The sequence below is a fragment of the Delphinapterus leucas genome, chromosome X, assembly GCF_059928025.1.
Source record: "Delphinapterus leucas isolate spDelLeu-1000000601 "Yukka" chromosome X, BTC_Dleu_Yukka2, whole genome shotgun sequence".
Classification (NCBI taxonomy): Eukaryota; Metazoa; Chordata; class Mammalia; order Artiodactyla; family Monodontidae; genus Delphinapterus; species Delphinapterus leucas.
In genome coordinates this window covers 1,374,813-1,389,369 of record NC_143150.1, presented here as the reverse complement: position 1 = coordinate 1,389,369, position 14,557 = coordinate 1,374,813, and the positions used below count along the sequence as shown (strand labels likewise).

Here is a 14,557-nt window from a genome sequence, read left to right as displayed (position 1 = left end):
ACTTCAATTTTTTAAATGGTTAAAAAAAATTTAATAAAATAAATAAAATCATTTATGCTTTACAGAAAGGTGCACTCTTAGAAAGTTAAAATTTCTCATAGGGGGCTTCCCTGGTGACACAGTGGTTGAGAGTCCCCCTGCCAATGCAGGGGACACCGGTTCGAGTCCTGGTATGGGAAGATCCCACAAGCCGCGGAACAACTAAGCCCGTGTGCCACAACTGCTGAACCTGCGCTCTAGAGCTCATGAGCCACAAGTACTGAGCCCACGCACCTAGAGCCCATGCTCTGCAACAAGAGAAGCCACCACAATAAGCCCGTGCACCGCGACGAAGAGTGGTCCCTGCTTGCGCAAAGTGCAGCAACAAAGACCAAAGGCAGCCAAAAATAAATAAATAAATGAATGAATAAATACATTTTTTTCTCATAATGTGTCTGCACTAACCACTATGAGCAGTTTTATGTGTATTCGTCCAGATTTTTTCCTAGGATATGCTAACCTGCATTTACAATATTTTTTTACATTAATAAGATCATATCAAGTACCAATTTGGCTGTTTATAATTCTTATTCCATGAATGCCATGTTCTCGTCATTTGTACAATTCCCTATTGGATTGTTTGTCTTTTATGTACTGATTTCTAAGAGTGTTTTGGTGTTTCTTTTCACATTTTAAAGATATTTTCTTTAGTTTACTATTTGTATCACTGATTTTTTCCTAACTCGTTTGTCTTTTCATCTTATTTATGGTGTTTTGTTCATAACAGAGTTTAACATTTTTGTATAATTAGACATCGATTTTATTTTATTTTTTTGCCTTCTGCACTTTGTATCCTGCATTTAAAAAAAATTTTTTTTAAGATGTTGGGTGTAGGAGTTTATTAATTAATTAATTTTATTTTTTTGCTGTGTTGCGTCTTCGTTTCTGTGCGAGGGCTTTCTCTAGTTGTGGCAAGCAGGGGCCACTCTTCATCGCAGTGCGCGGGCCTCTCGCTATCACGGCCTCTCTTGTTGCGGAGCACAAGCTCCAGACGCACAGGCGCAGTAGTTCTGGCTCACGGGCCTAGTTGCCAGCGGCATGGGGGATCTTCCCGGACCAGGGCTCGAACCTGTGTCCCCTGCATCAGCAGGTGGACTCTCAACCGCTGCGCCACCAGGGAAGCCCTCCTGCATTTTTTATTATCTCGTTTATAAAGAATTATCCCAATTGATTCCCAGTTTGATGCTTTCACGGTGTTTTCTGCCATAAATACGTTTCACATTTCTTTGTGTTCAGACATTGATTCATATTTACTCATGCATGGCTTCTGGGTTTTGTATCATGCATTAATGACTTCATCAATGTTTTCTCCTTTCATTTTTATGGTTTCATATTTTCTATTTAATTGTATGCTTTCATTTATTCCCATTTCAAGTTTAATTCTTTTGGAAATTAATTTTTCTGTAAAAAGTAAAATCTAGACCAGCTTTCTTCTGACTTGTGTAATCCAAGTAATTTCACCATTGCTCTTAATGTACTCTTTCAATTTCGGTTTCACTCTGACTTCTGACTTAATTTTACATTTTCTCTCCAGTCACATCTCTGGCTTGGTCCCTTAGACACAACTGCTGGCATCCTGGCTGATAAACCCTACCTTCCCGTGAGAATATGGAACTTGTTTTTTATTTTGGACGTCAATTTTGCAGACACATATCTTGGCCTTTCTCCACCTATCCTTCACCCTACTACATGGTAGAGTAATGTTCCTTCATTCCCTAACCAGGTAATATGCTATAATTACAGAGACATGGATAAATATGTCATGTGGGAATGCATAGTTCTTGCAAAATTATGAACTCCACCTGAAAACTCTCTCATCACTAAACCTCGGACTGTGTATATTTGCACATGTGTGTATGCAACCCTTTTAAACAAAATATTCAGAACAACATTATTTATAATAGTAAAAAATAGAAAAACTCAAATGTTCAAGTATCCCCAACTCAACATTCCTCTAATCCATTGATGCTTTAATCTCCTCTCTCTCATCCCCTTCTAGTCCTCACGTTATTCCCTGCATTCTTGGGAAGGCAACTTAAGCTGAACCAATCAAATGTCTGTCTGTCTTTCTCTGTCTCTTCCTTCTCCCTCCCCAATCCCAACTTTCTGTACTGAATCCCTCAGGTCACTTCCTCAGAGAGGCCATCCCAGATCACTCAACCCAAATTAGCTAGAAGAACAAATTGCAAGAATAAACAAAGGTGGGGGTTAAACTTTGGTGATGATGACATTTCAACTCAGTCGAGAAATATGGATTATAAACGTTATAAATAGATAACGTTCCAGGGCTTCCCTGGTGGCGCAGTGGTTGAGAGTCCGCCTGCCGATGCAGGGGATACAGGTTCGTGCCCCGGTCCGGGAAGATCCCACATGCCGCGGAGAGGCTGGGCCCGTGAGCCATGGCCGCTGAGCCTGGGCGACCGGAGCCTGTGCTCCGCAACGGAGGAGGCCACAGCAGTGAGAGGCCCGCGTACTGCAAAAACTAAAGATAAATAAATAAATAACGTTCCAACACCTGACTAACCTTTGGGGGCAAAACAAAATCAGATCAATGTCACTTTTTGTACCCAAATAAATTCCTAGTGGATTAAAATTTTAAAGTACTAGAAGATGTTATGAGTGACAAATTTTACAGTTTTACAGTGGGTAAGGCTTTCTATTGGACATAAACTACAGAAATCATAATGAAAAGATCGATGACTTAAATACATTATAAAAGTTTTTTAAAACCTTCTATATAGAAAAGAACTATGACCAAAGTTAAAATGAAGCAATGAGGAAGGAAAGCGTTTTCAAATGACAGCAAAGATTTGATACTTTTAACATATAAAGAGCACTCTCAAATCAATAAGGGAAATATGACTATTACAATTAAAAATAGAAAAAAAGGATATGAATAGACAGTTCTCAGAAGAGGAGTTACCAGTGGCCAGGTGTCATATGAATATTGTTAAACCAGTTTAGAAATCAAAGAAAGTGAAACAATATTGAGATATGATTTTGGTTACACTATGGGCAAAGATATAAAAGATTGAAAATGTCCTGCTTGGTGTGCATTATGGGTTGAATTGTATCCCCCCTTAATTCGTATGTTGAAATCCTATTGTCTAATGCGACAGTATTTGGCGATAGGGACTTTAAAGAGGTAATTAAGGTTATATTTATCAGGTCATAAGTGTGGGTACCTAATCCAATAGGTCTGGTGTCCTTATAAGAAGAGGAACAAGACACCAAAGAGCTCTCTCTTTCTCTCCCTACACACACACACACACACACACACACACACACACACAAAGGACATGTGAGGACACAGCGAGAAGGTGTCTGTCTATAACTCAAGGAGGAGGCCTCACCAGAAACCAACCTGCTGGCACCTTGATCTTGGACTTCAAGTCTCCAGAACTATGAGAAAATAAATTTCTGCTGTTTAAGACACCTAGTCTGTGGTATTTTATTATTATTTTATTATGGCGGGCTAAGCTGACAAATAGAGGGTAGGAAGTAAGAAAATGGACACTTTCATACACAGTTGGTTGGAGTTAAATTGATGCAAATGTTTTGGAGGGCAACTTGGTAATACATATCAAGCACTTTAAAAAGAGATTACTCTTTGACCCAACAAGCCTCCTTCTAAAATCCTATTGTACATAATGTGTTACACAAAAACAAATGTACCAGGGTATTAATTTCAGCATGGTTCATAATACTGAAAAATTATAAGTAGCCTAAAGGCCTATGTACAAGAGATTGGTTAAAATAACTATGGTATACGCATTCTGTGGAATAGTATACAGCTATTGAAAATAATGGGGAAGGCACAGGCTTCTCCATATCCACTATGTGGCCCACTTCTGGGCCAATTTTGGGTGCCCTGTCTGGAAAGGGAAGGTCCTTCTCCTTGTCCCTTTCCTCCAGCTGCCCCTTGCAGTCCCTCCCCTCCTTTGACTCATCTGTCTCCTTTTCTACCACAATATGAGTTGATCAGCAAGGAGCTAATCCCTTAACAAGAAAAGAGGCCTATTTCTCCCTTGAAGTAATAAACGAGGGCCAAGTCCTCAGACCACAGTAGTTAAATAAATAAAATTATGATTCCCTCAATTCATTAATAGTCAAGACTTTGCTATTGCAAGTGAAAAAAAGTAGAACAGAAACAATCAAAAATATTCCCTCAATTATAAATAAATATAATTATGAAAATAAATAAATTTATGATTTATGATTAAGTAAAATTATGATTCCCTCAATTCATTAATAGTCAAGACTTTGCTATTGCAAGTGAAAAAAAGTAGAACAGAAAGAATCTAAAATATTCCCATTGGCTTAAGCGAAAGGGAGAATTTCTGGGTCTGTATAACCGAAAGGTACAGAGGTAGTTCCTGTCTTCAGGCATGGCTGGATCCAGGATTTGGTTCTCTGAGATGTGTCTTCTTGCTCTAGCTTCCTCTCTGTCCATTACGAGTCTGCCCTCCTGCAGCCCCAAAAGTGTCACTGGTTGGATGGGATCACCACGGCCGGAGGAAAGCAGTCCTCCGATTGGCCAGGCCTGATCCACATGCCCAGCCCTGGAATCAGAGGTGACGTCAACTCTATCAGAACCATAATGGCCGAGAGAAAAGGAAAGGGGAGAATTTCTAGCGTGACATGACGATACCAGTACCAAGAGAAAGGACACGGATGCTGGGTGACAAAACCCACAGATGTCCTCTACAGTGGTGCAGACTTTTCATCAAATTCAAAATCTATTTCTAATGGTTGTTTTAAAAAACCAAGACTATGAAAGATTCTTCTCCTAATAGAGCATGTGCCCCGTTACAGGCCCTCCCATCAGCTCCCATCCCCTGACTCTGGGCTTCCACATCCGTTTCAGGGGGTGTCCTCTGCCTAATCCTCCCACACAGAATTTTGCTGAATTAAAGTTTGTAAAGTAAGTGCTTTTAAAAGGAAAAGAATGGAGCAGACTAATGTTTTCCAAAAGAAAAACATTTCAAAACTAATAATTCCTTATGAAAATATTTAAAAAACATGGAAATCTAAAATCTAAATAGTGAAAGGTTTCCTCCCTAATGCCCAGTGATGACATTGAAAGCAGGGTGGCTCATTCCAGCTGGTGACTCTGCCTTTCCCCACATGGTCATATGGTCAGAATGTATTCAAAAACAGGAATATGCCATTCCCAGAATTCTGCAATTTGCTTTCATCTCTTTCCATATTAGTTCCCAGCTATCTACTTTGCTCTGACTGCCGTATGGTACTCCACCAGGACGGACTTGCTGTGATTTACTGAACGTTTCCCCTGTTGATGTACATTCTACCGATTTTTCACAATGACAAACAATGCTGTAATTAACACTGTGGTCAATGCTGCCTTGTTCACATACACAAGAGTTTTTCTGTGATAGATTCCCAAAGGTGGGTCAAAGGATACGCATATCTCAATATTTAAGAGGAAATGCCAATCAAGTGTCCAGATAGATTCTACCACCACTCTGATAGTGTATGAGTCTTTGTTTCGAACTATAGCCTTCTCAAACACAGAAGATTTCAGTTAATTAAATTAATCCAAAGAAGATGTGGCACATATATACAGTGGAATATTACTCAGCCATAACAAGAAAGGAAACTGAGTTATTTGTAGTGAGGTGGATGGATCTAGAGTCTGTCATATAGAGTGAAGTAAGTCAGAAAGAGAAAAACAAATACAGTATGCTAACACATAAATATGGAATCTAAGAAACAAAAAATGGTCATGAAGAACCTAGGGGTAACACGGGAATAAGGACTCAGACCTACTAGAGAATGGACTTGAGGATATGGGAAGGGGGAAGGGTAAGCTGTGACAAAGTGAGAGAGTGGCATGCACATATATACACTACCAAACGTAAAACAGATACCTAGTGGGAAGCAGCCGCATAGCACAGGGAGATCAGCTCAGTGCTTTGTGACCACCTAGAGGGGTGGGATAGGGAGGGTGGGAGGGAGGGGGACGCAAGAGGGAAGAGATATGGGAACATATGTATATGTATAAGTGATTCACTTTGTTATAAAGCAGAAACTAACACAGCATTGTAAAGCAATTATCCTCCAAAAAAGATGTTAAAAAAAATTAATCCTGCAGTGAGAACTGCTCTGGTCCCAAAAAGCAAATCTTAAAAAACTAAGACACAGGGGCTTCCCTGGTGGCGCAGTGGTTGAGAGTCCGCCTGCCGATGCAGGGAACACGGGTTCGTGCCCCGGTCCGGGAGGATCCCACATGCCGCAGAGTGGCTAGGCCCGTGAGCCATGGCCGCTGAGCCTGCGCGTCCGGAGCGTGTGCTCCGCAACGGGAGAGGCCACAACAGTGAGAGGCCCGGGTAACGCAAAAAAACAAACAAACAAGAAAACAAAAAACTAAGACTCAAGCGGTTCAAACTGTTTCCAAGTCACTTAATAGGATCCCAGAACAAAGCTTAAGAATAAGTTCAGGAATAGAAACACATCCAGCACCCAAGGGAAATCTTATAATGCCTAGCATCCAATCTAAACTTACCGGGCATGCAAAGAAGCAGGAACATCCAAACCGTTATGACAGAAATCAGTTAAAATGCATCGATTGGGAAGGAAGAAGTAAATGTGCCTTTATTTACAGACAAAATGACTGTATATGTAGAAAGGCCCATGGCATTTATAAAAAGAGCTTTTACTATCAACTAGTGAGTTTAGCAAGGTTGCAGAATACAAGCTGTTTTAGAGGGAGCTTATCACCTCACCCCAAACACTTAACCAACTGCCCCAGCACTTTTCTTTGCAGACCTGAAACAAGGTCGGTAAGCCACAAACTCTTACTTAGTATTCTGGCATTATACGTTAATATAAAAATGTAACTATAGAACTAAGAAAATATTCCAAAATTAACACTGAATGGCAGGACACAATTTTCTTTTTGTTCCACTTCTGACATTGTCTTCAATTAGGTGCGCTACTTGAATAGCTGAATCCCAGACCTCCCCTCCAACCTGAGCACAAATGCAAGAATATTAGGAGGTGCAGAAGCTAAAACTAAACTCAGACACAGAACAGCAGGTCAGTTGTATTTTCTGCAGTTAACATTTAATCACCAAACAAAATACGTGGACCCTGAGCGCCCAAGGGCCAGTACAGGCAAAACAGGAGGTCGCAACAAGTGGTGACCACTGAAGAAAGCAATGCTCTAGGGAAGGACGCCAAGGACACGACACATAAGTTAGGGTTAGCGCCCTGGGGCCTGCTGACGCTAAACGAAAAACTGGGTAACAATGTCCTGCAAAACGTGAACCACCGAGGAAAGCTGGTCCACACAGAACATGATGTAACTTCGGAGTTGGCCAAAGTCTTCAGCAGTCAATCGGCTAAAAGGGAGGGAAAAATAAAATTCAAGTTCGGGGGAGAAGCACGTCCCTCCCTGTCCACCCACACCGACAATCCCAGAGCAGCACACTTCTTCTTTAGGCTTAACCCTCCCTTACAGCTCCACCTGGCCTGAGCCTGGCTCTGGCCACCTGCCACCAGCCCCTCCCTAGACCCCTCTAAAACCCACATGACCAGGACGTTGCCCTCCACAATGAGCTCCTTCTGAATGGGCTCTGGGACTACAAAGTATACACTCAGCCACTGGTGGGCGATCTCCGCGTCCATGGGCGATGGGAAATGCACAGTAAGGGTGCTGGAGGAGATATGGTTAAGGCACCACCCACACTACTGATTTCGCCCGTGCCTCAGGCTTCCTCCTCACTGAGACCCGCCTTCACCCCCACACATCCCGGCTTCCCCGCCAGACCACCCCTGAGGCCGCCCACAACCTCCCAACCTATACACTGAGGCCACCCTGGACATCACCACCCCTACCCTCTGGTTTCCCTCAGGTTGGTTTGCCCCACCACCATCCCGTCAGCCCAGACCACCCTTGGCCCATACCCTCCAGCCGCTCAGAGTTCCCTCCTTCTACACTTCAGGCCCCACCGCCTGCAGCCCCTCCCCACAAACCACCTCCAGCCCAGCCCCTGGCCGCCCGGCCCACAGGTGCTCCTGCAAAAGGATACCACTGTAGCGCCTGTGGACCCGGACCTCCGGCCCCGGGTCCTGCGTCTCCACGTGGCCCTGCTGCGTGGGCTGCCCACTGGATCTGCACAAGGCCACCGGATGCGCCACCTGCCTCTCCAACGACGCCAGGGTTGCCAGTGTCTCCAGGGTTGACAGGATCAACCGGGTTACCGCGGTCCCCCTGGCCACCACGTGCTGCTCCCTCTGCAACGGCCGCGGCACCTGCGCCTTCCTCTGCTGCCCTCATGGCTCCTTCACCATCTGCCTCAGACTCCATCTAGAACCGCTTCCACCCTCCCGACGAGCGGGGGAAGAAAAAAACGATCCCTCACAAAACCAACCTTCTAACGGCCACTCAGGTGGGGATTCCTAGAGCGCCTGCGCAAACAGACCCTTGGTAACGCCTCCTGACTCGTGATTGGTTCCCACCGACAGAGCCTGCAGGCTTTCCAGCCAATGGTCGCCCCCTTACGAAGCTCCACACCCCAGAGAGCTGTGTAACCCCAATGAGCCTGCGCAGACAGAAACCCACATCTTCCGGTCCCTCTAACCGGCCTACCTCGGGCCCAGGCTCCCCGTAAGCGGCTTAGCCATGAGGCCTCCGGGTGACGCTCCTCGCCGTGGTGTGGCTGGAGCTTCCCAGGGTGCATGTGCAAACAGATCCCCGCCCCATCTCCTAAGGCCTCTGTGAACGGCGAGCCCCGTGCACTTCGAAGTCTGTGTCAGTGCCAGCCTGGCCAACTTCACGTGTGACCAGCGTGCTGAGCGCAGGTCCCTGTCATCGAGTTCTGGAAGGGAGTCGGGCACCTCTGGGCCAGGCCCAGCCAGCCCTCTGGCCTCCCACACGTAGCTCGTGTCTGCATGTCTGTTCGTGTGCACGCGTGCGTGAGTCGGGGCCCAGCCCTGCGGGGATGAGGCCAGGGATGCAGAGTGGGCGGTGCCTGCCCGCCTGGGGAGGGAAGCGGGGGGCTGCTGCTGGGCCCGCTGGGGACGGCGTGGGGCCGGGCCGCCAGGGGCTCCAAGGCTCCGGGGCCAAAGACTGCAGCGACTTCAGGCTGCAAGCTTGGCCCGGGCTGGCCAGGTGCATGGGGGAGACCGGGTGGCCGGAAGGGCTGCGGCGGTGGGGGGGCGGAGGTGGGAGGGGAGGGGAGGAGGGGCTGGGGGCGCCACCCCAGGACCACCGGCAGTCTCCTGGCCCTTTGCTGGCACAGCCCTCATTGGCATTCCCTCCCCCAGGAACAAAGTCTTGAGGGTCTCCGGGGGCCTAGAGGTTCCGGGGACCCTCAGCTGGGAGGAGACCCTGTGTCTGCTGGCCTGCTGAGTGCTGGTCTACGTCTTTGTCTTGAGAGGAGTCAAGTCATCAGAAAAGGTACAGCCGGGGTGACGGCAAGCCCGGGGACAGCACTGCCTGTGGAGTGTCGGTGTCTGCCAGCGACCACTGCTGCCACGGGAGGAGACGGCACCAGGGCCAGAGCCCGAGGAGGGGCAGGGACTTCAGTCCGGACCACTTGATCCCCACCCCCTGACTGGAGAGTCCTCTCCACCCTGCGCCTCCAGGCCCGGCAGCCTTCCCTCCCGAGTGGAGGTGGAGTGGCCCCGGCAGCGGCTGCCCCTTCCCTGGGGTGGGGGGCATCCGTGGCTCGCCTTCCCTGGCTCGCCTTCCCTCCCTTCCAGTTTCTCTCGGTTCTGGCTCTGCGTCAGCTTTTGACCTTCTCGGTCTGTCTCTCTCACCTGCCTGTCTGCCCTCGGGGACCCAGCGGGGAGCGTGGACCCATCCCTCCCTCAGGGGCTCCCTGTCAGGTTGTGGGGACAACTGTGTCAACAGACACACAATAAGACAGCCTGCCGGTGGTTGCGGGACACGCGGGACACGGCCAGGTCTCTGGAGGGCGGGAGCGTTCCGGCAGGGTCCGCAGAGCAGCCGCTTGGCGCTGCTTGCGTGGGAGGCAGAGGCCTTTGCTGTCGTCTTGATCTTGCCTGTGTCTCTGGCTAGCTGAGTTCTAATCCCCGGCACCAAGGACCCCCGCCTCTCTGCAGACCAGGACCTGGAGTCGGCACGGGAGGCGTGGGACCTGCCTGCGGGCTGCGGCCTTGCTCCCCGCCAGGGGAGGGCCCTGCCTCTCCCTCCCTCTGCAGCTGACCTGTGCTCGCCGTGGCTCCTCACACCTGCTCTCCCCTCGCTCATCTCCAGGTATGGATAGATGCCGGGACCCAGATTTTCTTTTCTTACGCCATTGGCCTGGGGGCCCTCACGGCCCTGGGCGGCTACAATCGCTTCAACAACAACTGCTACAAGTAGGCACTACAGCCCTGCCACCCCTGCCCTGCCTGCCCGTGGCCAGCAGGCAGTCTCACCAGCCCACACGGTCCCCTCTGCCCCCAGGGATGCCATCATCCTCGCACTCATAAACAGCGGGACCAGCTTCTTTGCTGGCTTCGTGGTCTTCTCCATCCTGGGCTTCATGGCCACAGAGCAGGGCGTGCACATCTCCAAGGTGGCGGAATCAGGTAAAGACGCCCCAAGCCCCAGCCCGGCCTCCGGAGCAGCGGTAGCTGCTGTCGTAACGGACCGTGTACGCGAACGCACACAGAATGACGTTCTGAGAAATGAGAACAATTCAAACTCAATTTGTCCCATCACTCTGGGCCAGGAGGCCTGGCTGAGCAGCTGCGAGGCACAGCTGTCCAGCCACCTCAGGCCAGGCCACGTGGAGCCCCGAGCCCCCATCCGTCTGTATCCAGAGGCCTCGGGGTATGTCCTCACACTTGCCTGAGTGTTGTAGAGGGAAAGGTCGGCCTTTTCTGGGTCAGTGGTGATCTGCGACCACAGTAGCTGCCGGAACCCAGGCACAGAAGGCTGAGCCAGACACGCCACTCTTATTGGTACAGGTCTACCAAGGGCTTGCGGGAACCTTCCAGCCCCTGGTATGGCGCGCACACCCACACACACACACACACGAGGGCTCGAGTGGCCCGGCAGTGTCTTGACAGAAGTCGAAAGGCCCTTGGCCACAGGGTGCCCTGGCATCGTCCACTCCTCTGGTACCGTGGTGCAGGGTGGAGGGGGACAGGATGTGGGTGGGGTGCTCCAGGTGTCCACACCCTGCCCCTTCCCCCTCAGGGCCTGGCCTGGCTTTCATCGCCTATCCCCGGGCCGTCACGCTGATGCCTGTGGCCCCGCTCTGGGCTGCTCTGTTCTTCTTCATGCTGCTGCTGCTTGGCCTTGACAGCCAGGTTTGAGAGGGGGGACGCAAGAGAGGGGGATGGGAGGTGGGGCGGAGGGGGGCTGGCGAGCAGAGGGCACACTGGGCGACGGGAGATGGCAGGTGGGTGGGGAGGGGCACGGCCTGAGTTGCCCGGCCACAGTTTGTAGGTGTGGAAGGCTTCATCACCGGCCTGCTGGACCTCCTCCCGGCCTCCTACTACTTCCGTTTCCAAAGAGAGATCTCCGTGGCCCTCTGCTGCGCCCTCTGCTTTGTCACTGATCTCTCCATGGTGACCGATGTGAGTGGCGGCAGGGTGAGGGATGCCCCTGGCCTCAGGCTGCCGGCTGCCACCTTCCCTGACCTGGCTCCATCCCCAGGGCGGGATGTATGTCTTCCAGCTGTTTGACTACTACTCAGCCAGCGGCACCACCCTGCTCTGGCAGGCCTTCTGGGAGTGCGCGGTGATCGCCTGGGTGTACGGTAGGTCCGGGCCGACAGGCAAGCCGGGGGTGCGGTGCGGTCAGCGGTGGTGCGTCCCTAGCCCTGGCCCTCCGGCCTCACGTGACCCCAGGAGCCGACCGCTTCATGCACGACGTGGCCTGCATGATCGGGTACCGACCTTGCCCCTGGATGAAATGGTGCCGGTCTTTCTTCACCCCGCTGGTGTGCATGTTAAGGGCCGGGAGAGGCTGGGCAGGGCGAGGGACACTGAGGGCTCGCAGTGGTGGCTGCCGGCTGAGCGCGAGGCTTCTCGCCCGCAGGGCGTCTTCATCTTCCACACGGTGTACTACAAGCCGCTGGTCTACAACAACACCTACGTGTACCCGTGGTGGGGCGAGGCCATGGGCTGGGGCTTCGCGCTCTCCTCCATGCTGTGTGTGCCCCTCCACCTCCTGGGCTGCCTCCTCAGGGCCAAGGGGACCGTGGCTGAGGTCAGTTCCCCGCGCCCCGTCTCCCGCACACCATCCCTCCCTCCCGTTGGGTGGAGACGTGATGTCCAGAGCGCCCTGCCCCTTCTCCCACCCGCCGGGAGGGACAGACCGTTGTGCCGGAGCCTCTGGGCCAGCTCGGAGGGGGGTGTACGGGAGGAGAGTTGGCCCTCCAGGGCCTCGCTCAGGTGGTGGCGGCGGAGGAGAGGCCTGTCCCTAGCCTCTGTTCTAGCAGCCACTCGGCCCTCCACTGAACCCCTATTTCCCTAGCGTAGGGAGCGGGGCCTGGTCAGGAGGGGCGCGGCCCCGGGCCCCAAGTTGGTGGCAGGTGGCGGGAAGCGGAGAGAGGCCAGGGACAAGCAGGTGCCCCTCCCCAGGGACCCAACGTGTCCCTCTCTCCCGCAGCGCCGGCAGCACCTGACGCAGCCCGTCTGGGGCCTCCACCACTTGGAGTACAGAGCTCAGGACTCGGATGTCAGGGGCCTGACCACCCTGACCCCGGTGTCTGAGAGCAGCAAGGTGGTGGTGGTGGAGAGCGTCATGTGACAGGTGCCCCGGCTCACATCACCAGCTCACCCTCTCGTAGCCATAGCAGCCCCTGCTCTAGCCCCCCACACGCCCAGGGGGCTTGCCTTTCCCTGACACCTATGGGGGTCTGCCTGGGGGGGGAGGGGAGGAAGCAGCAGAGTGCTTATAACTAAAATAACTTTTTCCATTTTTAATAAAATGCCAAAAATATCACAACCCACCAAAACTAGATGCCTCCCCCACCCCCCTTAACCAAGCTGGTGCCCACGCTGCTTCCCAAGCCCTGCCGCCCGCCCTCCAGTGCCCGCTACCGTCACGTCTCACCTGACCCCACCAGGCCCTGCCTGCCTCTCTCCAGGCTCTGCCCAGCACACCCTTGGGTGGCCCCTCACCCCAGGGGCAGCAGTGGCAGCTCGGGGAACAGGGGGACTGGAGAGCAGAGGGGGCAGGCGAGGGGGGGCAGCAGAACCAAGGCGAATATTTCAGCTGGGCTAGACCCCTCTCCCCGTCCCTACTCTAGAGGCTTAGAGAGCCAGCCAGCAAGGGAACCTTCAGTTCCTGAGTCAATTGCCACCAATAGCAGTTGTGTGAGCTTGAGTGCATGTGTGCGTGAGTACATAGGGTATAGACATAGATCTCTATTTCTTAGCCAAGGGGGCGTCATCTCTTACCTGACAGACTGCTGTGTGCCTTCTCTCTGGGAACCCCTCCTCCCTGGGCTGGTCAGTGGGTTATCGTCATGTCACCCAGGATCACGCCCCAACCACACAGACCCACGTCCTGTCCCACGGCACCCAGGAGAGGGTCTCCCTCCTCCCTGGGGCCCCCTGTGCCGCCAGACTCCCACCCCACCTCCTGGGAGTGATGGACCCCCCTGTCTCTGCACCCCTGCCCACCCAGGGCCTTGTGTGTGTGCACGTTTGTGTGGGTGCACACGTGCACAGGAACACGTGGGTCGGTGCTGTGCACACACGGCAAGGCCGTGGTGGATGGGAACCCGAGGCTGCTCTCCTGTCAGCAGCATTCCCTTGCCTTAAGTGCGAACTCGACCGAGGCGGTCATTAAAAAGGGGTCGGGGGCTCAGAGGCATCTGAGCTGTGCCTTAAAGGAAGAGCGAAGTTTAGATAAATGGCGAGGGTGGGAGACCGGTCAGTACCTTGACTTTTCTAGCGTCTTTATTGCGGACATTTCACATGTACGCACAAGGAGAGAGGATAATGTTTTTAAAAATCCGCCTACCTTTCACCCGGCTTCAACACTTGTCAACGTTTCACTAGTTTATTTTGAAAATAAGGAAGGGTTTAGGGGTGAGAGTAGTGAAAATAATATCTCTTGAAGAGATAAAAGAAGAGGCACCCCTCGAAGCTTGTCCAAATACAGGGGTGCCCGTGCACCCCTCTCGTAAGGGTATCACATGGCCCTGAAGCACAGGGCCCGCGTAGGGTTGCAACGGGATGTGGTCGGCAACAAGCGGCTACTGGTGTTTCGGCCGCTGTCTCTCTGACTTTCACGTCAGTTCTCTCTCCACATACGCTGAAGCTAGCGATCACCCCACCTTCACTTTGATCAACCTGGAGTCGCCATCTGGGTTCCCTGCAAGGACCTCATGATGGCACCGCCTCCTGCCCCTCCAGGCTCTGCCCCTTCCTAGGTCTGAGGGCGCAGGCCAGAGAGCAAGTAGGGCTGGACACGAGGGAAAATTACCCACATGGTTCCTGCCCTCCAAGATCTGCCACTCCCATTGAGGAGTGCCCCTCTGGTGGCTCTGAGGGCCCCTCTGTGGCAGGAGGTGGGGTCATC

The 14,557-nt window shown here is 51.7% G+C and overlaps 1 protein-coding gene across 1 annotated transcript; it reads left to right on the top strand.

Moving 5' to 3' along the window:
* The first annotated feature begins 9,005 nt into the window (after positions 1-9,005).
* Positions 9,006-12,869, top strand: LOC149744113 (sodium- and chloride-dependent creatine transporter 1-like). Its single transcript, XM_089903908.1, has 7 exons — positions 9,006-9,175; positions 10,240-10,389; positions 10,478-10,602; positions 11,216-11,328; positions 11,461-11,598; positions 11,678-11,780; positions 11,872-12,869. Exons 1-7 carry the CDS (start codon positions 9,006-9,008, stop codon positions 12,447-12,449), a joined length of 1,377 nt encoding a protein of 458 aa, XP_089760034.1. The 3' UTR covers positions 12,450-12,869.
* Positions 12,870-14,557: the final 1,688 nt, after the last annotated feature.